Source organism: Protopterus annectens, chromosome 2.part1 (assembly GCF_019279795.1).
Source record: "Protopterus annectens isolate FY-2018-M chromosome 2.part1, PAN1.0, whole genome shotgun sequence".
Taxonomy (NCBI): domain Eukaryota; kingdom Metazoa; phylum Chordata; order Ceratodontiformes; family Protopteridae; genus Protopterus; species Protopterus annectens.
This window is the reverse complement of record NC_056729.1, coordinates 1,464,567,415-1,464,593,390: the sequence shown is the minus strand read 5'-3', so window position 1 is coordinate 1,464,593,390 and position 25,976 is coordinate 1,464,567,415. Positions and strand designations below refer to the sequence as shown.

General features: G+C 44.7%; 1 protein-coding gene across 1 annotated transcript in view; it reads left to right on the top strand.

The window, feature by feature from the left end:
• The window catches only part of WDR19 (WD repeat domain 19), a 3,663,919-nt gene that overhangs the window by 2,497,920 nt on the left and 1,140,023 nt on the right, over positions 1–25,976 (top strand). Inside the window, exon 27 of the mRNA XM_044062937.1 lies at positions 22,318–22,427. Coding sequence (XP_043918872.1) covers positions 22,318–22,427 — 110 coding nt within the window. The remainder of the gene's footprint in view (positions 1–22,317; positions 22,428–25,976) is intronic.

Sequence of the window (25,976 nt, the reverse complement as noted above, 5' to 3'; positions counted from 1 at the left end):
GGTAAAAAATTATACACCTCTGCTACTCTTGCTATTAGAGCACTAAATTGGCAGCTCCATATGCTACAATTCCAGCAACATACCATGGAACTCCTCAAACTGAAAATATCATCTTTTCCTGCTTGTGCAGAAAGTAAAGAGTTGCAAGAGTTAATGCATTCTGCAAGTCAAGTAACTGAGCACAACTTGCACTGTGGTTTTGATGCCCTAGAAGCATCTTGCAGGGCAGCAGTCACTGGTTCTGTCCTTAGAAGGCATGCTTGGCTTAAGGAACAGCCTTTGCCAGACCATGTCAAGTCTAAATTATTGGATGCACCCTTGCACAAGGACAACTTATTTGGCACTAAGACAGAGGAGGTCTTAAAAAAGATGGAAGAAAAAGCTAAATCTATGCAGACAGTTAAGGATTTCCTGCAAATCCAGCCACCCATGTTCAGTAGGCATTGCCCCTCCAAGCACTGGTCCTTTCCTGCTCCCTCAAGATCAGTTCAGCCAAGAGCCTGGGGAAGCAGACCCCCCAGACAACAGCCACAGGGAATGCAGCAATCAAAGCAATGGAGTTCCTCCACTTCAAACCCAGGGAGTGCAAAGCCACTCTCTCATGGTAAGAACTCACAATGACTCTCCACTTCCACCCCCTTCCTCTGCTCACCTGCACTTGCTCCTAGGAGGAAACTCTCCTTCCATGCAAGCACCTGGGCCACCATTACCAACGACCGCTGAGTCCTCAACATAGTGTCCCAGGGATACAGATTTTCTTTCCACACTCTACCAACCCCAAAAGGGTTCCCAGATCTTCCTCCAAATCAGTAGGCAGAGACCAAAAAGCAAGTCCTTTCCATGCTCTCTATGAGGGCAATAAAGCACATTCCTGCAGAACAGATAGGCCAAGGTTTCTACTCCAGGCTCTTCCTGGTACCCAGAAAAGAGGGCACATAGCTCCCCTTTCTAAATACCTTCCTGGTGATACCACAAGTCAAAATGCTCACCCTCCAGGAACTACTACCTATGCTCTCCAAGAATGCTTGGCTAACCACCGTAGACCTAAAAGAGGCCTACATCCATACCCCAATCAGGGAATCATGCAGGAAATATCTATATTTCAGGGCAGAATATCTGCATTTTCACTTCTCTGTGCTTCCCTTTGGCTTATCTACTGCTTCCAGAGTTTTCACAAAATGTCTGGCTCCTGCCATTACTTTTTGCAGACAAATAAATATTCAAATTTACCCATACTTAGACAACTGCCTAATTCAAGCAGACAGTCAGGAAAAACTGCTCAAGCACCTGGCCTTTGTAAAGTCCCTACTGACCTCCCTAGTGTACACTATGAATGAAAAGAAATCCAAACTAGTACCCACCCAAAAGATTATATTCCTGGGAGCAACCCTGGACACAGCATCCCAGATGGCATTCCTTACACCAGAAATGAAAACTTACCTGACAGCCTAGTTCTCTCAACTAGCCACCAGACCCCAGTTATCCACAAGGAAAATCCTGCAAGCTCTGAGGTTCATGGCATCTTGCATTCTACTCATTCAACATGCCAGATTGCATATGAGGAAACTTCAATGGTCCCCAAATAAGCCTTTGGTGTCAACACTCTCAGGACATGGAAACTCTTATACCAATGGTACTTTGCTTAAGGAAAGACTTTCTTTGGTGGGCAACAGCATGCTACCACAGCAAGGGACTACCCTTCTCATCACCCCATGCCACTCAGACCCTCACCTGTGCCTGGGGTGCACACCTGGATGTCAGGTGCATACAGGGCCAGTGGAGCCCGCATTAAATACATCTGCACATCAACCAAAAAGAGATGTTAGCTGTCCAGCATTCACTGACAGCTTTCAGGCCCCTTCTCTCCCCATGGGCTCTACTGATCAAAACAGACAACACCACTGTGATGTGGTATATCAACAAACAGGAAGGGACTCACTCCTACTCTCTATGCAGGCTAGCCATGACCCTTTGTCACACAGCCTCAGCCATGCAACTACACCTGTTAGCACAATTCCTGCTAGGCTCTCTAAACTCTCTGGCAGACAACTTAAGCAGAAATCTTCTGGACCGACATGAGTGGCAGCTAGACCAAAGAACCTTCACTCTAATAACTCAGACATGGGGCACCCCAAAGGTCGACCTCTTTGCTTCCCACACCAACCATCAGCTCAGCAAGTTCTGCACCAGGGAACCTCACTGCAGGGCCTAGAAAGTGGATGCCCTATCCTTCCCATGGGTCATCCTCTCAGTATATGCATTTCCCCCATTACCAGGGCACTGCTCAAAATAAGGGAGGAAAAACTGAGGACAATTCTGATTGCTCCAGACTGGCCTTACCAGCACTGGTACCCACTGCTACTCAGCCTGTCTCCTCTGCCACCTCCCTCAAATCCCAACGCTCCTGACCCAGAGGGAAGGAGAATTCATGCATCCCCAATTTCAGATCCTCAGTATGGCAGCCTGGCATATTCCCTGACCACTGAACAAGCTGCCAGTCGCAGTAAACAGTTTCTAGATGTTATATGTGAGGCCAGAAGCCCTTGCACTAGAAAGTCTTATGCTGACAAATGGAAAAGATTCTGCACCTGTATCCAGGCTAAGAGAGCCGATACAGTGCAGCCCTCCCTACCTCTCATCCTGGATTACCTAGCAGACGTGCTACACAGTGGTCTCTCATTTTCCTCTCTTAAAATTCATGCCTCTGCTATCTCTGCTCATTTCAACACTGAGCACCCACTTTTCTCACACCCTGTCATCAAACACTTCGTAAGAGGGGCTAGCAACTTGAGGCCACCCAGAAGAGCACCTACCCCAGCTTGGGACCTAAACTTTTTGTTGGAAAAGCTCACCCTACCGCCCTTTGAACCAGCTGCTTCAGCAGAGTTAAAGTTTCCCTCCTGGAAGACAGCCTTGCAGCCATTACTTCAGCCAGAAGAGTATCCGAGCTACAAACACTCATGGCTGTAGAGCCCTTCATCATCTTCCATGCTGACAGGGTGTCCCTCAGGAATAACCCATCCTTCATGCCAAAAGTGGTGTCCAGTGTGGCTCTCACCAATTCATTCATTTGCCCACCTTTTTCTCTAAATCACAAACCAAGGGGGAAAGGATACTGCACTCACTAGATGTGCACAGACAGCTCAGATTCTACCTAGACAGGACTAAATCATTCAGAAAGACTGAGCAATTGTTAGTTAGCTTTGCTGCAGGAGCAGAGGGCAAAGCCATATCCAAACAAACCATTTCCAAATGGATAGCACACTGCATCCATTTCTGCTACAAGCAACATGGGAAACATCCCCCTAAGGGGGTCAGGACTCACTCTACCAGAGCAGCCTCCACCTCTGCAGCTTTCCTCATAGGAGTCCCCACCAGGGACATCCTGGAGGCTGCAACATGGACATCTGTTCACACCTTCACCAAGTATTACCACCTGCCTATCTTCTCCAAATCCAGGGCAGGCTTTGCCACTGCAGTCTTGCAGAGGTCTATATCATATGAGCAAATCGCACAAATTGCGAACGCTCATGATATCAGATGTACCGGACCTTGAACTTCCTATTGTGGGGGGCTGCGCTCCATCCTCTGCTAAATATGTATTCCAACTCCGAGATCGCACTACAGTGAGGAAAGGGCAAATATCCCATTCTTCACTGTACTGCGATCTCAGAAAAAGCACTTAGAGGTCCAGTACGTTCGATATTATGAGCGATCGCAATTTGTGCGATTCGCTCATATGATATAGATCTGTTTGCAGGGCATCCTAGCCAGCCCCTAGTCTTATTGACTGCCTCCACCCTTTTCCTCAGCTTTGGGAATCAACCCAAATGTGATGACTGCAACAGTGAAACACGAAGAACATAGTACAGTTGTGTACACTTAGCATAAATGTAGATGTTAGAGTGTATTCACTGTTGCAGTCCTGGTTTCCCTCCTTCAATCCCCCTTTTTTCTCTCTCTCTCCTTACAGAGAACATTTTGGTATTTACTTTCTATTGGTGGGATTCTTCCACCATATTCTGGCTCCCACTTGGGGGCTCCTGACAGTTAGGGCAAGAAAAACTGATGTAATGACATTGGCTGCCTTCCTTTATACTACTGACGACCTGACGTTAGTCCTGAAGCGACAGCAACCGATGCAGAAATACTAAGCCTCTGGTATTCAGGCTGACTGAGGGCTATCCTGGCAGGGATAACCCAAATGTGATGACTGCAACAGTGAATACACTCGAACATCTACATTTATGGTAAGTGTACATAACTGTGCATTTTTCTGCTGTGATAAACATTTCTGTAGTGTTTTCTGCCTGCACTAGTGTAGGTAGTATCTGTAGCATTGTCCATATTCAGGATTGTGTTTCTGGGCCTAGTTGTTTCTTTGTAGAGGCTGTATGTTCTGAGCACATTTTCCAAGCCATCGTAGTTTAGCAAAAGCCATTTTCCACTTCAGTGAGAGTGTAGTGTTTATGGTCATTGGTTGGTTAGGTTTGCCTGGTCTACGACTTGGAGTAAGCACCTCATTGGTTCTTTCAAGCTTTTTTTTTTTAAAGTTGTTTCAGGTTTCAACCTTCTGTTACTTAAGAAGTTACCTTGTGAGTGTTTTTGCCATTTCATACAAAGCTAAACAGAGGAGGGGCACTGACCAAAACTCTGATCTGTGATATATAACAATAAGTATCCTGTTTTTTCTTGCTTATTTTTACTAATTATTTCTTATTCTAGATATTTATAGCACTTTTTATTGTCTGCTCAGAATACAGTTTGAATAAATTGCATTTATTTAAACTGTATTTGCTTTAATATTGCTACAACTCAAGTTTTCTAGCTTGCACTGCATTTGAATTTTTTTTAGTGCTGCTTTCCTGTAAAAAAAAAAAAAACAGTTCTAAGCTTGTTTCCTGCCTTTCCTTTAACTAGTCTAATCCAGATACAGATTTGCTGTATCCAGGAGTGTTTGTAAACTTCCGAGCCACCCCCAAGCCTTTCTGTGTTGGAGGGAAGCCTTCTAGCTTATCAGTGACAGTGGTAAGCACTAGGTAGCCTATCTACCAGAAAAGAAGTGGTTTCTGGCTCAGAAATTGTAGTTTATTGTCCGTTTGTGCAATTTTCCATCTCTTTCAACTTTTTGGTTTAAAAGCCTGTGTTTGCGCTTGCTTCCTGCTTTTCCTGTAACTAGTCTAGTCCAGATACAGATTTGCTGTATCCAGGACTGTTTGTAAGCTTCTGAGTGGTGCCAAAAGTCTGCTCTTTAATTTTTCCCAAGTCTGCTCTTTAATTTTTCCCTTAGATCTGATAGTTCTCTTATGTCCTACACTTTTACTAGCTTATTAGTCTAACACTTTACCAGACTTCTTGTAGCAAATATTAGAGCACACAAAAGTGCTACTAGCACTAAACGTTCTACAAGGAAACAGCTCCAGTACTTATTATTAATGCCCACACCTCCAGGCTTGTCTAAAGGTCAATTCTCTGTGCGTGCTTTCTCCTATTAACTTGGTGAACTTGGGCATCCTGAGGCAATGTAGCAACTGCCTCGTGTACACTGACAACCCTCTCCTCTTACCTCCCAACATTCAGACTTGCAAGAGATGCACTTATATATCCAAACTGGAAGCCATGCACTCTCCAGCCAAGACCAGAATAGCTGGTCAAAAGGAGAAGGTCAACACTTACACCACACCACATGGAACACATAGCCCTCCAGAACACACACCCAGCACTGCCTTCACATAAAAACACAAACCACGCACCCACTTTCGCAGAGGCTCTCAATAAAAATCTAGCCAAACAGCAGAGGCCTCCAAGGCAGAAACTCACTCGACCACCACAACACTAATCACGAGACACATAACTCTCCTAAACAGTATGCCATTCAACCAAAGCCCCGAAGGCAAAACAGCATGCCCAACACACTAGCCATAGGTGACTCGATAGTGAGGCACACTGATATCCCACCCACTAGGTTGAATAAGGATAAAGTAACAGTCAGCTGCCTGTCAGGTGCCAGGATCCGCCACATAATGCACGCATTCAGGTCCCTCAACGACAGGTACAAATATAACTGTCATTGTACATGTGTGTGTGAATGACCTGAGATGCACCTCCCTGGACTACATGAAAAGAAACATGGAGTTGCTCTCGGATTATGTAGCCCAGGCGGGTATAACCCTAGCCCTGAGTAGCATCCTACCATCACCCAGAATGATACCACAGTACAAGTAGAAAATGATGGATTTCAACAATTGGCTAAGTTTCTGTGTCATCCCAAGGAGATCCAGTATCTGTCTGCCTGGGATGACATGATTGACAGACCTCGATGCTTTGCCAGAGATAGCCTGCATCTGTCACCCCTGGACTTCCGGATATTAGCCAAAGCTTTTGCCACTCCTATAGTGCCTTTTTTAGGCTGTGTTCCAAAGACTAAATTACCATCATAACAGCTACAAACAAATGCAGTCTTAGGGTCATGCTGCTCAGTTCTAGAAGTCTAAATCTTAAAATGCAATTGCTTGAAGCACTGCTTAAAATGGAGAACATCTATATTTGTGCTGTAACAGAGACCTGGTTCAAAGCAGCAGAAAACACCTCTGCACTACCAGGCTGTAATACATTCCACACATTTCAGCTCCAGAACTTGGACCGAAGCTCCAAAGGCGGTGGTATTTCCATGTTCATAAAGGATGCGCACACCTCCAGACTGATAGCCCAACATAACGCATCAGCAATACTTCAGGTGCAGCTAACATTGGGTAAGACAGTGATTCAGGTCGTAGCCTGCTATAGGTCTCCAACCATGTCCCAAGACTCACACTCTGCATTCCTAAGCACCCTGGAGAAAATTAGAGTCCAGCCTAACACTCTAATACTGGACGTCTTCAACTACCCCTCCATTAACTCGGAAAACTACTCATGTACCAATACACTTGCCCAACGTTTCCTGGAATTCATTAATTCCAGTGCCCTGGACCAGCTCGTTCTTACCCCCACTAGAGGTAGCAACATCCTTGACCTGTTCATTACTAACATGGGCGACCGTTGCTCTACACCAATAGTCAAGTCCCTGGTTAGATCCGACCACAAACTAATCACCTTGGAAATCCACATCCTTGCCCCCCCCCCCCCCCCACAAAGGTAACCACCATGAAAAACTCCTCCAAAGTTAACTTTGTGCTCCTAAAAACAGAGGTGGCTAACTTCACGGCACCCATGCAAATGGAGAATAGTTGCATGACCACTGAATCATACACCAGTGCACTGTATGAACATGTACACAGATGCATGGATCTCACCATACCCAGTAGAACCAAGTTGCTCTCCTCCAAAAAAGGAAGCCAATCTGGTGGTCCCCTGCCATAAACAAACTCTACAACAGAAGGGAAAAACTGATACGGAATAAGATGAAGTCCCAAGAATGAAAAAACTCCCTTATGAGAGCCCTCATCAGATCCTCTAAACCTAGCTATGAAAACAGAATTGCAGCAGATAGCAAAGACAACCACAAGGCCTTCTATAGTTATGTAAAGAATCTCCACAGCAATACCCAGATTTGCTCTGAGCTACTACACAATGGTACCTCCTATATTGAGCCAACAGATTTTGCCAATATACTGGCCGACAGATTCAGTGCCAGCTTTACCCCTCTCCCCCCCTCAAAGGACCAATCACAATACCAGTAGATTGCCAGGCACCCAGTATTACTGCTGCACAGGTTAAAACAGCACTGTCCAAGGCCAAGAATACAGCTTCTGTGGGACCTGACAATATACCTGGCTGTGTTTTACATGAACTACAGGGTGAACTGGCACCACACCTGTGTGCCTTGTTCAATCAGAGCCTCACCTCAGGCTTTGTCCCTACTGAATGATGCATTGCTACCGTCATCCCATCTTCACAAAGGAGGAGTGACTACAGTCCCTGGGAACTATCGCCCCATTAGCCTGACGAGTCTGATATGCAAAGCTATGGAGCGCATCATCATGGTCCTAATAAACAAGGATATAGGGAATCTCCAAACTCTGGATCCCACACAGTTTGGTTTTGTGAAGGGTAGATCATGCCTGCTCAACCTGGTCGACTTCTTTGAGTCAGTCACCAGAGCTGTTGATGAAGGCAAGGTAGTTCATACAGCCTACCTTGATCTGGCCAAGGCCTTTGATACCATTCCCCACTCAGGAATCATAGAAAAACTCACTAAGCTAGGCATCAACCCCTATAGCACTAGGTGGGTTGCAAACAAGCAGGTTGAACCCACAGTGTGAAAGTAGCTGACTCTAAGTCAGACTGCTGACCAGTCATGAGTGGAGTCCCACAGGGTTCAGTCCTGGGTCCACTCCTGTTTTGTATCTACATCTCTGAAGTCCAGGCCAACACAAAGAGACTCTGGCTGACAAAGTTCTCAGACGATTGCAAATTGGGAACTATTATTAACTCCCCAAGTGATGTTGACATCCTACAGAAAGGCCTCACTGAGAGCAACTACAGGTGTCAGGACCATGGCCTTAAGCTCAATGCCAAAAAATGTGTCGCCATCCCCTTTGGGAAAAACTCGGTTCCCATGAAATACCAAATCGATGGTAGTCCACTGAATACAGAATACATTATAAGAGATCTGGGAACACAGATTGACAGCAACCTCTCTTTTGACCACCACATTGCCACTGTGGTCAGAAAGTCCTTCTGTGTGGCACATCTCATTACTAAGGGTTTTGCATCCAGGAAGAAAGAGATCATTGTCTCCCTCTACTTTTCCCTCATTAGGCCAGTCATTGAGCACAATGCCCCATTTGGCATGTACCTCACTAGACACCTGCAACAATTGGAGAGGCCACAAAAGGACGTCACAAAGATGATCCTAGGCCTTAAACAGTTGGCCTATTTGGACAGACTCAAAAAACTCCAACTATTCTCTGTCTCATATCTCCTACTTGGAGGCGATCTCTGTTTGACTTACAAAGTCATGTCTGATCCAGCTCTGTTAGAAATGATACATCTAAAGAAATCCCAATCCCTCCGCACCACATACTCCGGAGACCTCAACTTCATTACCACAATCAACAGAACATGCTGGAGGGACAGGTTCATAACCCAGAGGCTGCCATGCTATGGAATAGACTTCCCATACATGTCAAACAGAGCACCTCACTGGCCCTGTTCAAGAGAAATCTTGATGAGTGGATGGGAAATAGAATATTTTCCCTGGGGATCACTCCAGTGGCTCTACTTGACAGAGACACTGGGAACTAATGTCGGGTGGCACGATGCCAGGGTAATCCTATGGGCTAGGCTTGTTAAGGCTCCAGGGCCATTAGCCTAGTACACACCTATGAACAAGAAAAAGAAGCAGCAGCTTCATCGTATAGCTGATAATTATATTATAGCTGTTTACAAGGCTGATGTGGTTTCCTTGGTTGAGTGTTCTGCAAATAGTTAATTCTGGTGGTCGTGCTGCAAATAGTTAATTCTGGTGGTTGTGTTCCTGTGCACTTCTCTAGTGCTAGTTTGACTAGAGATCTTTCTGCCACTTCAGAGAATGAAGAGAAATCTGACAAGAACAATGGTAATTTCCTATTTGACACTGAACCCAGTCACTCTGATTCATCAGAAGGTGAATCTGAGCTTAAATCCAAATAAGTGTTCCTTTTCAATCAGATGATTGCTAGATGTAGTGATGCTTTTGCTTGCGAGCAGTCGAAAACTGTCCCAGAGCTAGGCAGGGTATATGACCTTATAAAGAAAGAGATACCCAGTGCTGTGACCATCTCCTCCTTTTTTACTGGCCTTGGAAGATGTTTATAAAGCTGTCTGCAGGACATCTGTATCTGTTCCAGCAGTCCCTAAAAAAGCTCAGAGAAAATCTAGGGTCTCCTCTGATATAATAGTTCTCGCTTCTCGTTTGATTGCTGACCCTGCTGTTGTCTTCCCACCTGCCTGCTCAAATAAAAAGTCTTTGGCTTCTTGTAACCCAGTGTCCTACCTGGTAAAGAGGGAAAGGGTTAGATCTTCAGGGTAAAAGGTGATCTCTTTCTTGTAGTGTTTAGAATGTTAAATTAGCAAGGGTATGTGTGGAAGTTTATTTTACAGTGTGAGTACAGTTTGGATTATTTTCCTGCAGCCTTAACTGCAGAGCAAATGCCTTATAAGAATGAAAGTAAATTAAATTTGACTCAGGTTTCAAAACATGCTTTGGAAGGTGTGCTTGAATGTGCAGATACACTCTCGAGAAATGTTACTTCTAACGTTGCATTAAGACAGTATGCTTGGTTACATAATCAGAACTTCTCTGATTTAAAAATCAACATTCTGAATGCACCTTTAAGTTCTGGATTGGTGTTTGGACCCACTGTTACATAGATTCTCAAACAGTGGGGTGATAGAAGCAGATTAATGCTTGGGGTATCAAGGATGTTTCATGCACCCAAGTTCTCCTCAACAAAGCATCTTTCTTCAAGAGGCAGAACAAACAAAAATCTCAGCCAAACAAAAGTCAGTAATCAAAAAAAAAAAAAGTGCAAGAAGATTTCCAGGGACTGGTACAGGGATTTGTGAAAAAAGAACTGCAGTGATGGAGTGATAAACTCTGAATCCTGGACTCTCTTTCTCTCTTCAAATCCCCAGTCCAATCTCTCCAGACAAACTGTTCTGATTTTACGTCGATGCATTGTCCATGGGGGTTCGAGTACAAGGTCTGTGGGGTCCTCAGGACATTCCAAAGTACATAAATGTAAAAAAGGTGTTTGCAGTGATTCATGCCTTAAAAGTTCTTCACCACTTCTCCATTAATTTTTTAGTGGTCACACACAAAACTACCATGATGTTGTACTTGAATGAGCAAAGGGATAGAAAGTCATGCCCTCTTTGCTGGTTGAAACTGATGGCCAGGGAGTTGGCTCTACAATATTCTCTGACTCTTCAGGTCTTCTGAATTCCATCAGTGCAAAAGACAGTGGCAGATGTACCAAGCAGATCCTGGACAGACCCTCACAAGTAGAAGCTCCGTGTAGAGATCTTCTGGGATTTGATACCGATGTGGGGAACACCTCAAGTACAAATGTTTGTCTCATTTTGATACAGACAACTGAAAAAATAATAATTGTGTTCAAGACATCATTTCAGCCATGCTTGGAACACAGATAGTCTATCATTCCCATGGCTGCGAATGTTTCTGTATGCATTTCCACCCTTTCCAGTGATTCCAAAGTAGTTATAAAGATTCAGAAAGAATTGCCAAAGATCATTTTGCTAATCCCCTTTTTGGTCCAGGCAGAGTTGGCTCTCCCTTTTAATGAAACTGGCCAAGGACAATTAGCACAATTTTCCTCACAGACTGAATCTGCTCACATAGCATCAGGGGTAAATGGTACACCCCACTTAGAGCAATTGCAACTGACAGCCTGGGTGATTCTATTTTGACACCTTTTAGGCACTTGTTCCATGAGTATGTGGAGCAGGTATTTAATGAGGCAAGAAAACCTGCAGACAGGCAGTCTTATGTTTGCAAGTTAAACAGGTTTTCTAGGTGGTGCCAAGCCAATAGCAGAGGTTCCGAAAGGGTTCGACCCCTCTGGTTTTGAAATAATTGTGTGAGCTACTTAGAGATGGTTTGTCATGTACTTCTATCAAAGTGCATCTTGTAGCCATTTCAGCTTGTCTGCCCATGGATCCCCCCCCATTTGTCTCTTTTTGTGGTCGTCAAACAATTTATGAAAGGAATGTTGTATGTGAGATTCCCCTCAAAAGCATATCCCTCCTCCCTGGGATTTCAACTTTGTTTTTGAGAAACTGATCTTACCTCCTTTTAAATCTGCCTCTCAGGCTGATTTAAAGTTCATTACATGGAATACTTTTTTACATATTGCTCTGACATCTGCAAGGCGAGTCTCTGAGCTGTAAGCTCTCATAGTGGGCCATCCCTATCCGATTTTATCACAAGGACAGGGTTATGTTACACACTAATCTAGCATTCATGCCTAATGTTGTTTGTGAATTTATCTTAAATCAAGCCCTCAATCTCCCAGTCTTATATCCTGATCTGAAAAACAATGAAGAAAAGATTCTACATACCTTGCATGAGCACAGACAGCTCAGATGCTACTTTGACAGACCAAAGCCCTTTAGAAATACTGAGCACCTGTTCATTTCCTTTATGGGGGCTAAAGAAGGTCAGCCTGTCTCTAAGCAAACTGTTGTACAGTAGTTGTCCTCTGCCATTGTTTTCTGTTACCAACCATGGTAAATCTCTTCAAGACAAGGTTAAGGTTCCCTTGACTAGGACCTTATCCTTTTCATTGGCATAATGGAAAGAGGTGGGCTTCAGAACCATTCTAGAGGCAGCAACCTGGTCCTGTGTTCATAGTGTCACAAACCACTATAAACTGGATTCCTTTTCAAGGGTCAGAGTAGGCTTTGCTAGGACCTTTCACCAGGAGTTCCTGGATCCTTATCCTTCCACCTCCCAGGCAAGGTAAGTTTTGGGAATGTACCCAAAATGCTACTGAGGCAGCAGGAATGATGAACACAGTAAAGTTGCATAAGTCTTACTTACCTGTAACAGTAGATGTTCAAATTCCTCACTGTCTCAGTGGCAGCAGTCCCCACCATTCCCCCAGATTGTGCATAACTGAGGTGGGTTTCAACATCTTTGATTTAGTTTTAGTTAGATTTGGTATTGTGATTGGCTGTGAATTTATACTTGCTAGATGACTCTGGCTACAGGTAATTTCCTCTCCTTCTTTGTGGAAGCAAAAAATCCTGAACACTCACTTCTTTTGATAGCTGAAAACTTCTTTGTCAGAATATGCTCATCCAGTTATCTCTTACAGGAAGAGAGAGGGAAGATAGTCTCAGCTTTGACATCTGGCCGTTACTGGTTACCTTGGCAGGTAACTCAATATGCCACTGAGGCGGTGAGGTATTTAAACATTTATTGTTACAGACAAGTAGGACTTAAGCAACTGTACTTTAGCCACCAGTGACATGGGTCACACTATCTGCTTATTGTTCCTCTACTCCATGTCATTGTGCAGGAGCTGTATGCTGTCCTGGAGGTCATGCAGGTGTTGCACATCATCAAGCAGGCCACTCAGCGCACTTACCATCTCCACAGTGATGTAGTAGATGCTGTCTGTGCCTGGATCATTAAACTACACATTTGCTACTTAATGCCAAGCTATGCACCAAGGTTAGTAAAAGACCTAGAGTCATGATGGTGCCACAGTCCACAACACTTCTCCCCATGAGGTGTACATGCCCTCTCAAAAGCAGTGCAGCTGACTGATGCCATCTGGGCTGGGGTCTCTTGTGTAGCTTGAATGGTTCTCAGTTACAGGACCTCAGACAGACACTGGTGAAGAAGGAGTTTTGGCCCTTATGCTGCAGATTTCAAAGAGCCCCACACTGTTCATGTTGGTGACAGTGATGCTTTATCAGACTGTACCATTTACATGTTACTGTCCTGCTGATATCAGACAAGTGCTAGGCCTTGGACAACAGAAACTGTGAAAGCATAAAGGCAAAAGATACTTGTGGCAGTACTGAACTCAATGCCTAACACCCCCTACCATGCCAAACATACTGGTAGATCATCATCATCATCATCTTTCGGCTGTTCCCGTTACGGGTTGCCACAGTGAATCATCTATTCCATTCCTTCCTGTCCTCTGCATCTTGCTCTGTCACACCAACCACCTGCATGTCCTCTCTCACCACATCCATAAACCTTATCTTAGGCCTTCCTCTTTTCCTGTTACCTGGTAGCTTCATCCTTAGCATCTTTTTCCCAGTATACTCAGCATCCCTCCTCAGCACATGTCCAAATCAATTTAATCTTGCCTCTCTGGCTTTGTCTCCAAACCTTCCAACCTGGGCTGACCCTCTAATATACTTATTCCTAATCCTGTCCACCCTCATCACATCCATTGCAAATCTTAACATCTTTAACTCTGCCACATCCAGCTGTAACTCCTGCCTTTTTGCCAGTGCCACTGTCTCCAACTCATATAACATAGCTGGTCTCACTACCCTCTTGTAGACCTTCCCTTTCACTCTTACTGGTACTCATCTGTCACAAATTACTCCTGATACTCTTCTCCATGCACTCTACCCTGCCTGTACTCTCCTCTTCACGTCTCTTCCACACTCACCATTACTCTGAACTATTGATTCCAAGTATTTAAACTCATCCACCTTTGCCACCTCTACTCCTTGCATCCTCACCATTCCTTTATCCTCCCTCTCATTCACACACATATATTCTGTCTTAGTCCTGCTGACCTTCATTCCCCTTCTCTCTAGAGCATATCTTCATCTCTCCAGGGTCTCCTCTACCTGTTCCTTACTCTCATTACAGATCACAATGTCATCTGCAAACATCATAGTCCACGGGGCCTGGTAGATGATACAGTCTCTGAATAGCATATTGACACATATGTACCTTGTTCTGCATAGTGTTTCAGTGGCAGTCCACAGGTAGCTGAAGGACAGATATACAGAACCCTTTTGCTGAATATGTTCTGCCCCACATGTAATGCATTGTATAGTATGACAGTGTAAAGGCTATTAATAATCTGGGGCATCCCATACAGACCTTGTGCATTCATCACCAACCCAACTTCCTCTTCCAAGCTACTACCAGCTGTGAGAGTCTACTTTCCCTCCCCAGACAGAAGGCAGGAACTGCCTCCATCTCTTAGTATTAGCGGTTCATTTTTGTATTGGATATGTCCTTGGCAGTATCTGATGCCTTGTTCTTGACATGCATTTTGTATCAGTTACCCTTTAACAAATACAGTGTAGACTGTTATTTTGCCTACCCACAGCATTAGTTTCCTGCACCACTCCCTGCTATACCTAGTCCCAAAAGAAACTTACCCATGTTGCCTTTTTCCAAGGTGCACATGCAGTATGTGCAGAAGGCCTGAACGTCAGTCTTCCGGGTCTTGAACTTTTCCAGCCACTTCCTTTCTGGTTGGTCTGTGACAAAATTTGTTTACTGTGGGATACACATCAGTCAGTGTCTGAGCATGGCTGTCTGAGGATATCACTTATGACTGTATACCTCCTTCCAGTGGTGACCATTTTCCTGCCACCTGTTGTGCTTTGATTGTTTTCCCCACCCCACACAAACTGCAGAAAAGAGCATGTTATCATGTCACTTTGTGCAGTGTCATTCTGAATCCCTGTTTTCTCTGCTCTTTCCCCCACAATATGTATTGACGTGCCTAACCCCTATGTACAGGGCTGTCATGTCCTGTGTGGAATGTTCTGCCCTGTGTGCATGTTATTCCTGGTGTGTCCCATGCTCACAGACAGACATCACAGTGTTATAGCATTTTACTGTGTTCCTACACCCACCCACACAGGCATACCACTGTATGCCCCCATTGTTGCTATCCATCATGGGTGTTCAGTATAGTACAAGGGGACATTACCTAGTGTCGTAATTCAGTAAATTCTTGATTGTACAGTTGCTTGTCTTGTGAACTTTCTTGCAGTATGGTGTCCCCACTTTATATCATGCTAATACAGGTTTCTTAGCATAGCAATTATGTTAATGAAAGAACTTAAAACATCTGATGTTATGTGATCCTATCTCGCCTACATTCTGACTGATGGGTTCGGAGCCGATCCCTCGGCTCCGACTCGGCACGCTTATGCCAAAGAGCGAAGTCTCTTATTGGCTGAGCTTACTATATCCCAGGATGCACCACTACCAGTCCCCCAGATCTCGTTTGCCGCTAACTAGCAAAGACGTGGTCTCGAGCTGGCTGAGCTAAGTAGTGTCTTTTCACTAACTTTTTCTGTCAGAAAATTGCTATTTCTTTAACAAAAAGCTGTTTTAACAGCTACTCTGTGCTTTTGTGTGTGTTTTGAAAATTTTTTGTGGAAAATTTGTGTGTGATTGGTGTTTGTTCTGGCTACAGGCCCCCTTGATCTGTAGGGCCTTCCCTGTCAGTCAATCCCTTTGAACCTTTAGGGGTTCTTGGATTCCTTAGATATATTCACTGTTGTATGTCTTCAGTTGGCTTTAATTTAATTGCGGGCTGTCATTCTTAACGGCAAGTTAATCTTTGTAGTGTCAGTCTATTTCAAAGGAGTTTTGTCTGTGAGAGTGTTACTGAGTTCTACTTATAATATCTCAGGCTCCTAGGCCTTCGGGCTTTAAGAAGTGCACTAAATGTAGTTTTAAAATGTCTATCACGGATGACCACTCTCTCTGTGTATATTGTTTGGGCGCCAAGCATTTGCAGGAGTCCTGCAGCGTGTGTCATGCTTTTTTCTCGAGGGTCCTCCAAGAGAGGAAAAATAAACTTATATTGAAAGGCCTTATAAAACCCTCTTTTGAAGAGGCTTTAGCATCCTCTCCTTCTCCTGCTAAAGAAAAGGGCGCCGGCTCCGACCAGTCCGTCGGACCCGACCGCCAAAAGACATAGGCAGGCTTCTCCTTCGGCTCCAAGGACTTGGAGCCGAGGCGAACGGTCTGCCTCGATGCCTCCAGTCTCGACTCCTCTGGCTTCGGAGCCGATGGCTGGGGCATCGAGAGGCGGGTCACCTTCATCGGCTCCACTGATCTCCGGGCCGATGAAGGTTGTCCGCTCAGACACTTCCTCCTCGGCGCCTAAGTCCTCCTCGGCACCGATGGAAACTGGTTTGTGCATTCCTTCGGCGCCGATAGTTATCGAGTCGCCTCGGAGCCGGTCCCCTAGCCCCTTGGGGCCGTTGGAGAGGCCAACTCGAACCCGTTCGGTCTCCTCTAGGTCATTGAGGATGTCAGATTCGGACATAGACAGGGTGCTCCAAAGACTGTTCCAGTCCCCAGTCTTTCAAAAATTTGTTTCGGCTCCAACCCAATTGGCTTCAGAGCCGATAGCCCATTCCATTGCCATTCCTCCTCCGACCGCTTCAGCTCCGTCGGAGCAGGTGCTGTTGGAGCCGGTGGAGATCCTAGGGTCGGCTCCGACCCTTACTCCAACCCCGGCCTTCGGGTCCGAGTTTGGCACACGGACTTCTTCGGCCGGACCTGGGGGTGACGTTTCGGGACCAATGCTGTCGGTTCCGAGCCTCCCTCTCGGTGCTTCGGCTGCGGGACTTCCGTCTGCTATCATGGCTCCGGGGACCCGACACTCCCAGGATTCTGGGGGTCCGGCTTTCAGAGCTATGAGGAGTGCCTTGGCCAAGTCTTCTTCGGCCATCTCTACGGCTTTACCGGCACTTTCCCTGGGCATGGAGACTGGGTCTTTGGCAGTTCCCCTGTCCCTAGGCAGCGGAGCCCGGGGCCTGAGGTTACCCCACTGGGGTTCCCTCCTCCTGAGGGTTCTTCGAGTTGTCTTCGGAGGAGCCCCAAGGAAGAGATCGTGCAAGAGGAAGCACGTGGACTCCCCGAGTCTCTTACATCGGACACTGATCTTGATGATGCGGAGGGGTCCCCAAAGTCGCCTCGGATGATGTCTCATTCGCAGACATTTTAGAGATCCTTAAGCAACGAGGCGGCTGGATATCCAAACCCCCCTCTGCTGATGAGTCAGTGCTTCTCAAGGCCTTTGGGGCTCAGCCCTCCGCCTCCTGGGTGTCTCCGCCGACGAGCTCCTGGATTTGGTTTGTCGGAGGGCGTGGGAACATCCAGATACTGTGGAACCAGTGCCTTCTCGCCCTAACAAATTTTTGTCTGCCCCACCCGAGAAGGAGTTCTTGACGAAAGGCGTGGTTGTAGATGCCATGGTGGTGGCATCTGCTACACAACAGGACGTGGCAGAGGCTTCAACGTCCGTCCATCCTCCTAATAAGGAGTCTAGGAGCATGGACGCACGGGAAGCGCACCCTGACTTCAGCGGCCTTTACTCTAAGGTCCCTGAATTATTTGGCACATTTTACCAGGCTACAGAGGGATCTGGTCAAGGAGCTGTCAGATTCCCTCTCAGGTAACCTACCTGAGCAGCTAGCCCAGTCGGTTAGCTCTCAGTTGGCTATCCTTACCTCGATTTCTAACTCGTCCATGAGGCTCATTTCATATGCGGCAAGGGGCGGGCAGAGTGGCAGGCACAGGCGTAGCTCTACGGAGACAAGCCTGGCTCCGTTTGTGTCATTTCGCGGAGGCCTTCAAGTCTTCCTTCGCCGACGCTCCCTTTGATGGGTCCTCTTTGTTTGGACCTAAGGTAAAAGACACTCTTACCCGCTGTGAGCAAGAGGGAAAAACTTTATCTGCCGTAGGTGCACGTTATTCCACTCCCTTTCGGCCTTATCCCAAGGCTAAAAGAGGAGGGAAGATGTGGTTCCGCAAATCACAGAAGTTTTTCCTCAACAGCAGGAAGATTCCCTTCCAGAGGCAGAGGATGGGGAAATTTTTCTGGGAGACGCCGTCCCAGAGGCGGCAGAGGGCCCCGCAATTCTGGAGACCGCGAGTCCTTTCGTGGCTCTTCAGCCTCCCACACTTCATGAGGGATTGCCCGCTGTGCTGCTCGAGCCAGTCGGGTGCCGTTGCCAAGCACCTAAAAGCCTGGGAGTCTATCACTCAGGACAGATGGGTGCTTTGGATTATTGCCGGAGGTTACACCATTCCCTTCACACTCACCCCCACCGTCCAAAAAAATCCCGGACCCACCACCCAGTCAAAGGGAAATTGCAGCCGGAGAAGCTTCAAAGCTGCTAGAAAAAGGAGTCATCCAACCGGTCCCCACAGACCAGATCGGATCCGGAAATTACTCAAGGTTCTTTTTAGTGCCAAAAGACAGGGGACCTGAGACCAATATTGGATCTCAGCAAACTAAACCAGTCCGTCATGAAGTCCAAATTCCGAATGGTCACTTTACAATCCATTCTCCCATTGTTGGAGAAGGATGTTTGGATATGCTCCATAGATCTCAAGGACGCCTATTATCACATACCGATACATCAGGCGTCCAGGAGGTATCTGCGCTTCAGCCTGGGAGACAGTCATTTCCAATTTTGTGCACTGCCCTTTGGTCTCACCACAGCCCCCAGGGTGTTCACCAAGTGTTTGGCAGTAGTGACTGCTCACCTGAGGAGTCTTGGATTCCAAGTGTTTCCCTATCTGGACGACTGGCTCCTGACTGCCACCACCAGGCATCTACTAATAGACAACCTAAAAGCCACCATCTCCTGGGTGCTTCCCTGGGAATTACATTCAATTGGTCAAAGTCTGTCTTGCTGCCCTCTCAGCGCATAAGATTCATAGGAGCAGAGATAGACTCAAAATTGATGCGCATCTTCCTTCCTACCGAAAGGATTCAAACTTTACAAGGTCAAGTCCAAGCCCTGCTTCCAAGATCCAAAGCCCAGCCAGGATGGTCCTGCAACTTTTAGGTTCGATGTCTGCCACGGTTCTCCTAGTTCCACTGGCAAGATTGCACATGAGGATTCTTCAGTGGCTGTTATCGACACAATGGTCTTTTCAGAATCTGCCCCTCAATCATCTCATTCTGATTACAGAAACGTGCAAACGGGACCTCCGCTGGTGGCTTCAGCCATCCAATCTGAATCATGGAAGACCTTTTGTTATTCCCCCTCCGGTGGCCACCCTGACAACGGATGCCTCCCAGACAGGGTGGGGGGGGCATTGTCTGGGCAGGTTAGTTCAGGGCTCTTGGCTTCCAGACGAAACCTTTCTCCATATCAATGTATTGGAAATGAGGGCTGTACTTCTGTCCCTTCAGGCCCTCCACAAGTTTCTCCCTCAAGGCATTATCGCTATCCACACAGACAACATGTCGGTGGTCTGGTATCTAAACAAACAAGGAGGGACCAGATCTTAGCCCTTTGCAGAGAGGCCATGAGGGTGTGGGAATGGGCTGTAGCTACCAACCGTTTCCTGGTAGCGACCCACATTCCAGGAAATCAATATATTGGCAGACAGATTAAGCAGGACGATTCTCTCTCCTCACGAGTGGTCCCTGAACGAAACAGTAGCAGCTCAGGTTTTCAGAAGATGGGGGACCCCGTGCTGCGACCTGTTTGCAACACCACAAAACACAAAGTGCAAAAGGTTCTTTTCCTTGACTCAGCGTCAGGGGGAGGCAGCTACGGATGCTCTAGCCCAACCTTGGCCAACAGGACTACTTTATGCCTTTCCTCCGGTTCCACTCCTCCCCAAAGTCATCCAGAAAGCTTCCCAATTGGGGTCCACAATGATACTAATTGCTCTGCACTGGCCTCGTCAGCTATGGTTCCCCTACCTAAAGAAACATGCTCTGGACGGTCCTTGGTTTTTGGATCTAACTCCGGACCTGCTGATTCATCAGTCGGGACGACAACACCAGTCCCTTCACACTTTGAAATTAACAGCTTGGCTCCTCCACTTCCGACTTTAGTCAGAAATCACACCTTAGACCCGGAAGTTATTCACATTTTATCTTCGGCCCACAAACCCACCACTAAGAAATTGTACCTCAGTAAGTGGAAGAGGTTTGCTATCTGGGCTCAACTCAGAGGCTTAGACCCTATTACTGCCCGATACCAGAGGTCTTGAAATTTTAACATCCTTGTTTACTCAAGGATCTTCAGTCTCTACTATTAAAGTCCAACTAGCAGCTATCTCCAAATTTCACGAATCCATAGATCCACCGTTGATGAGCAGCAGATTATGTAAAACTTTCATTAAAGGTGCTGTGCTGTTAAGACCCCAGTTTTTCATCCTGCCTCCGTGGGATCTTGATTTGGTACCGTGCCTTAACATCTTCCCCTTCGAACCGGCTGCTACATGTGAGTTAAAATATCTGTCTTGGAAAACTGCCTTCTTAGTTGCAATTACCTCTGCAAGAAGAGTTTCAGAACTTCAAGCCCTATCTATCAAACCACCGTACTTGATTTTTCACAAGGATAGAGTATCACTTAGGCCTAATCCATCTTTTGTTCCAAAGGTTTGTTCTAATCTCTGTCTCCAACAATCTCTAGAGCTACCAGTTTTCTTTCCAAAATTCTCAAATGAAACGGAATACACCTTGCATAAATTGGATGTTCACAGGCAATTGCGCTTCTATCTAGACAGGACTCAACAAATTCGAAAAACGGACCAATTGTTTGTGTCCTTTTCAGATAATAAATTGGGTAAAACCATCACTAAAGCTACTATCTCCAAATGGATTAGAGATTGCATAACTCAGGCTTATTCCTCTTCAAATAAGCAACTTACAACATCTATCAAAGCTCACTCTACAAGAGCTATGGCTACTTCTATTGCTTTTCATTCCAAGCTCGCTATTTCTGAGATTTGTGCTGCGGCTACTTGATCCAACCCGCACACTTTCATTTCCCACTATAAATTGGATGTGGCATCTAAAGGGCGAGCATCATTTGGTTCCACGGTACTCAGGAGTGTTTTCCAGTGAGCCACCCAGGATTCAGGTGCTAGGGACGCTGTCCCATCAGTCAGAATGTAGGCGAGATAGGATCACATAACATCTTTTAGTTATGTACTCACCATAACTTCAGATGTTTGGGATCCATCTACTACATTCCTAATACCCACCCTCCTTCCCCTGCCTTGGAGATCAGAAGAGATTGAACGGTTTTGAGTTCTACTGTTTTTTATCTTGTTTCATCTGACGATGTTATATAAGCAGCGTATGTGTGTGTGCATGTATGCGGACAAACTAGATCTGGGGGACTGGTAGTGGTGCATCCTGGGATATAGTAAGCTCAGCCAATAAGAGACTTCGCTCTTTGGCATAAGCGTGCCGAGTCGGAGCCGAGGGATCGGCTCCGAACCCATCAGTCAGAATGTAGGCGAGATGGATCCCAAACATCTGAAGTTATGGTGAGTACATAACTAAAAGTTCCTAAAACCCTGCTAGTATACCAGTCTAGCCACACTAAACAGCTCTAACCTGCTCACCCTGGGACTGGGGGCACATGTGCACAATATGGTCATGCAGAGCATATCTGAAGCTCCTAACCCATCAGGCCTGCTTGCTTCACCAGTGATGCTGACATGCTGATCAGACACACTTTGCTAGTATGATTCTGCCACTACTCCTGCAGTATACTACTTGTTTCTATAATGCAGCTGCATTAGTGGTGCTCTACAAGCTCTAATGCATATTTGAACAGCTGCAGGTCACATTGCACTATGGGATTCTTGATGTTTAGCACTGGTCAGGCACAAAACACTTTTCTATGAATCCCAGTCCTAGTATTTGGCAGGAATTGGTGAGTTAAAGGCCATGTTGTTGCATCCTTTTATATGTTAATTCCTTTTTACCTTAAATCTTTATGAAATACTGAAAAGGTCAGTACAACATGCTATATGATCACTTCTGTTTTGTAAAACTCGTACATTTATTTCAATGTTTATTTACTGGATTGTAGGTTCTGATGCCACAGTGGAAGACTATCAAAGCATCGCCTTATACTTTGAAGGGGAGAAGAAGCATTTCTTGGCCGGGAAGTTTTTCTTGCTATGTGGCCAGCATGCACGGGTTAGTATGTTCAAAATTAATTATGAGATTGCTGGTCTTGAATTTTTTTCCCTAATATTGCCTAACAGTCTGGAGAATGTTTATTATGAAATTCACCCAAAAGGAGGTGTTTAATTAGGCAGTAAAAGTGCTGGAAGACTACTGGTATTGATTAACAGTAAATGTGCTAATACTGTGCCAATATTGTAATTAATTTCTATTTATAGGAGAGCTTTTAATAAGATGGCATGATAAGATTGTACGTATATGTGGTAAATTTGACAGAACTGCCATCTCTATTTAGAAGTAGCTACTTTTTATGGATGGGCAGCTGGATACCATCCACCTTGCATATCAGATGCAAGATATTTTGTCTTTTATACTGACAGATGGATGATCCCTGAAGACACCTGCATGCTTACAAATATGAAATACTTGAGCTAGAAAACCAAAATGCATGGAGTACTGTGCATGAGCTCAGTGCACTGTACATTTAGTCATTTCACTGAGCACATAAAACTACATCAAGGCAGCTATCTCAAGTCTGGGCAAAAGCATAACAGCCTGTGTACCCTGTAGGCCAGTACTGTCATGAGTGCTTGAGCAGTGAAGTATAAAGATCAGGGGTGTATGGAATAGTGACCTGTGTGTCCTGGCCTGCAATATGTTAGCTGCATAAAAATGCAAGGAAAGGGTGCACAGCTTGGTAAATTGTCTGCCCTTCATATTTATAACACTTTGAGGAATGGGAGCACAGTATTAAATAGTGCAGCACATTGACTCCACCCCACATTGCACAAAGTAGTGTGACAATGGCAAGTTTATATGCAGAAACTCTGTATATGGAAGAGGAAAATACAGTGATTCTGCTTAGTGACCCACAGCCATCAATACATGGGTATGTGGGTGGCTGTGTTTCACATAGTATAGCTTCAGTAAGTGAGTAGTGGATCACTATGTAGAGAAATGGGATGACTGGTTCTGAGAAGTGAAACACACATTAAAGAAATCTGCCTGTTCTCATTTCTGTCTCACTGGCAAATTGCACTCAGTGACTGACATCTGTCACCATCCTTTTATGGATTATATAGCCCCATTGGGCTGCTGTGGCAATGTTTAGTCCACACCTGCTGCTGTTGCCATGTTGCCTGTCATGAGGCCTTGTTTGCATATATGTAGATAGTGTATATGTGTGTGTGGTTGTGTGTATGCAAATACACATATCTGTACATATACAGATTCACGTTATAGTATCAAAATACTGAATTATCAAAATTCAGTATCACGAAACTATAAAGTCGAATCCCCTAAACACCAAACATACACAAACGCGAAACACAAAACTGCAAATCTACAAATTTCCATCAGACATACATCACACACTACAAAACACATACATACACCAGCATACATACCTCCCAACACTCCCCTACAATAAACATAACACACACGCACACAACCAAAAACATACACACACCTACCCTTAGTATATGCAGGGGGGCAAGCCCCCCTGCATCCCCCACACCCCTTTACTTATATATACTAACTCCGAGATCGCACAACACTCCAAAACACACACAACCCAGCATCACACATTACACAGCCCCCCCACACAAACACACATCACATACACAGAAACACCAGCACTCCCAACACTAACACATTCACACTGCACAACACTTACCCTAACCCACACCTCAAACATCCCAACACACTCAAACACACACAAACACTCCCCAAAACCCCAAAAACAGTACACTTACTTAACGCGCTATCCATACCGCGGGTTCGACATAATCCATTCGATACTTCCGGGTTCGTGGTTTCTATCCATTCGACTTTACAGGCTCGAAATTCTAAAATTCAATATTTTAGAATTTCGAGCATGTACAGTGAACCCGTACATATACACATCCGTATATGGTTATGTATCATTTGATTGAAAGTACATTTGACTGAAAGAAAAATCAGTAGCCAAAAATGACCAAAAAGCCATTTCATTGGAAATATTCTACACAGCATATATACCATAAAAGATTTTTTTAGCAGGAGAAAAATCCCTCTGCAATCCCCAAACCCCATTACTTATATATTCTGACTCAGTGGTTGTACACATGAAGAAAAGAAAAAAAAAACACACACACACGGTGCACAAACAAAAACATCTGCAGATCAGGAGGTATATCATGACATTTGGCATTACAAATCCATAGAAAGTCTCCTAGAACTATTTCCCTAACAACACCATGATCACAATAACACCAGAAATACTATCAATAGACTTCTACAGTTTTTAGTCAAATGTACTTTCAGTCATTTATTTTGGCACTTTGTATTTCATTCAAAAGTACAGTGAATCAAATGATATGGAACTGTGTAAACACACACACACACACACACACACACACACACACACACACACACACACACACACACACACACACACATATACCCACTTTAGAAACTAATTCACATATTTTACATTGGACTCTGCTTGATTGTACATTACACTATAATTGTTCACTGGAATGTATATACACAGTTTTTCTATGTACTTAGTCTGAACTATTCTGTTATGGCTTACATTTTGTATTTTTTGTTTGTGAAATGTTTTGTATTTCACCTGGGCTGAGCCTGAAATTGGTCAGTACTGATCAGAGCACTACCCTGGTAAACAAATATAAATAAATAAAAGTACATATACATAACTGTGGTGAGAAGAAAGAAAGAAATCAAATTAAATTTACCTGAACTTTTTTCTTACCCATATGCCTTCATATGTGGGTGGACCTGTGTATTTTCAGCATTAGGCTTGTGCATCTGGTGTTTATACTCCTGTAGCAGATATAATAGTTTTTCTGGTTTGGAATGTGGGGATATTTGAACAGTTAGTACACCTGTGAGCAGCAATGCACAGCTATGTCAGTTAGTCATAGTACACAGTCTGTTGGTATTGTGCTAACACTGTTTTTGTTACAAAAAAAACTCTCTAGGAATGGGCCATAAACAAAGCTGCATTCTTTATTATTTAAAAATCTCACATTAGCACATTCACCCTTTCCGTTCTTCTTCAAGTATAGCAAAGAATAATAGATCATTAAAAAACTTAAACCTTTAGTACAAAACGTATCGGATCACATGACACAAAACATCCTACAAATAATAAATTCCTTTAGTTTTAAGAGCTGGTGTAGTACTTAAGTTACCATTGGCTTTTTCATAGCATTTAACTTAATGGCCCACCTCATCTCTGCACGTTCAGTGATGTTAACTATACCAACTCCTCTATTAGTTTTAAACACTTTCTCAATAAACATAAACTTGTCCTTCTGTAAATTGCCTTTCTTAATGTCATATAAATGATCACTAATCCTCTCCTTTAACTTTCCTTCTGTTTTCCCCAAATAAAAGCAATTACATTTCTGGCAGTTAGCTATATATACTAAATCAACAGTATGACCAGTTGCATATTATTTACACTGATAAATAAAACCTGTCATTGGATGATTAAAAACTTCATTGCTCATTATATAAGAGCAATGGTTACAATTATGACACAGATAGGTAACA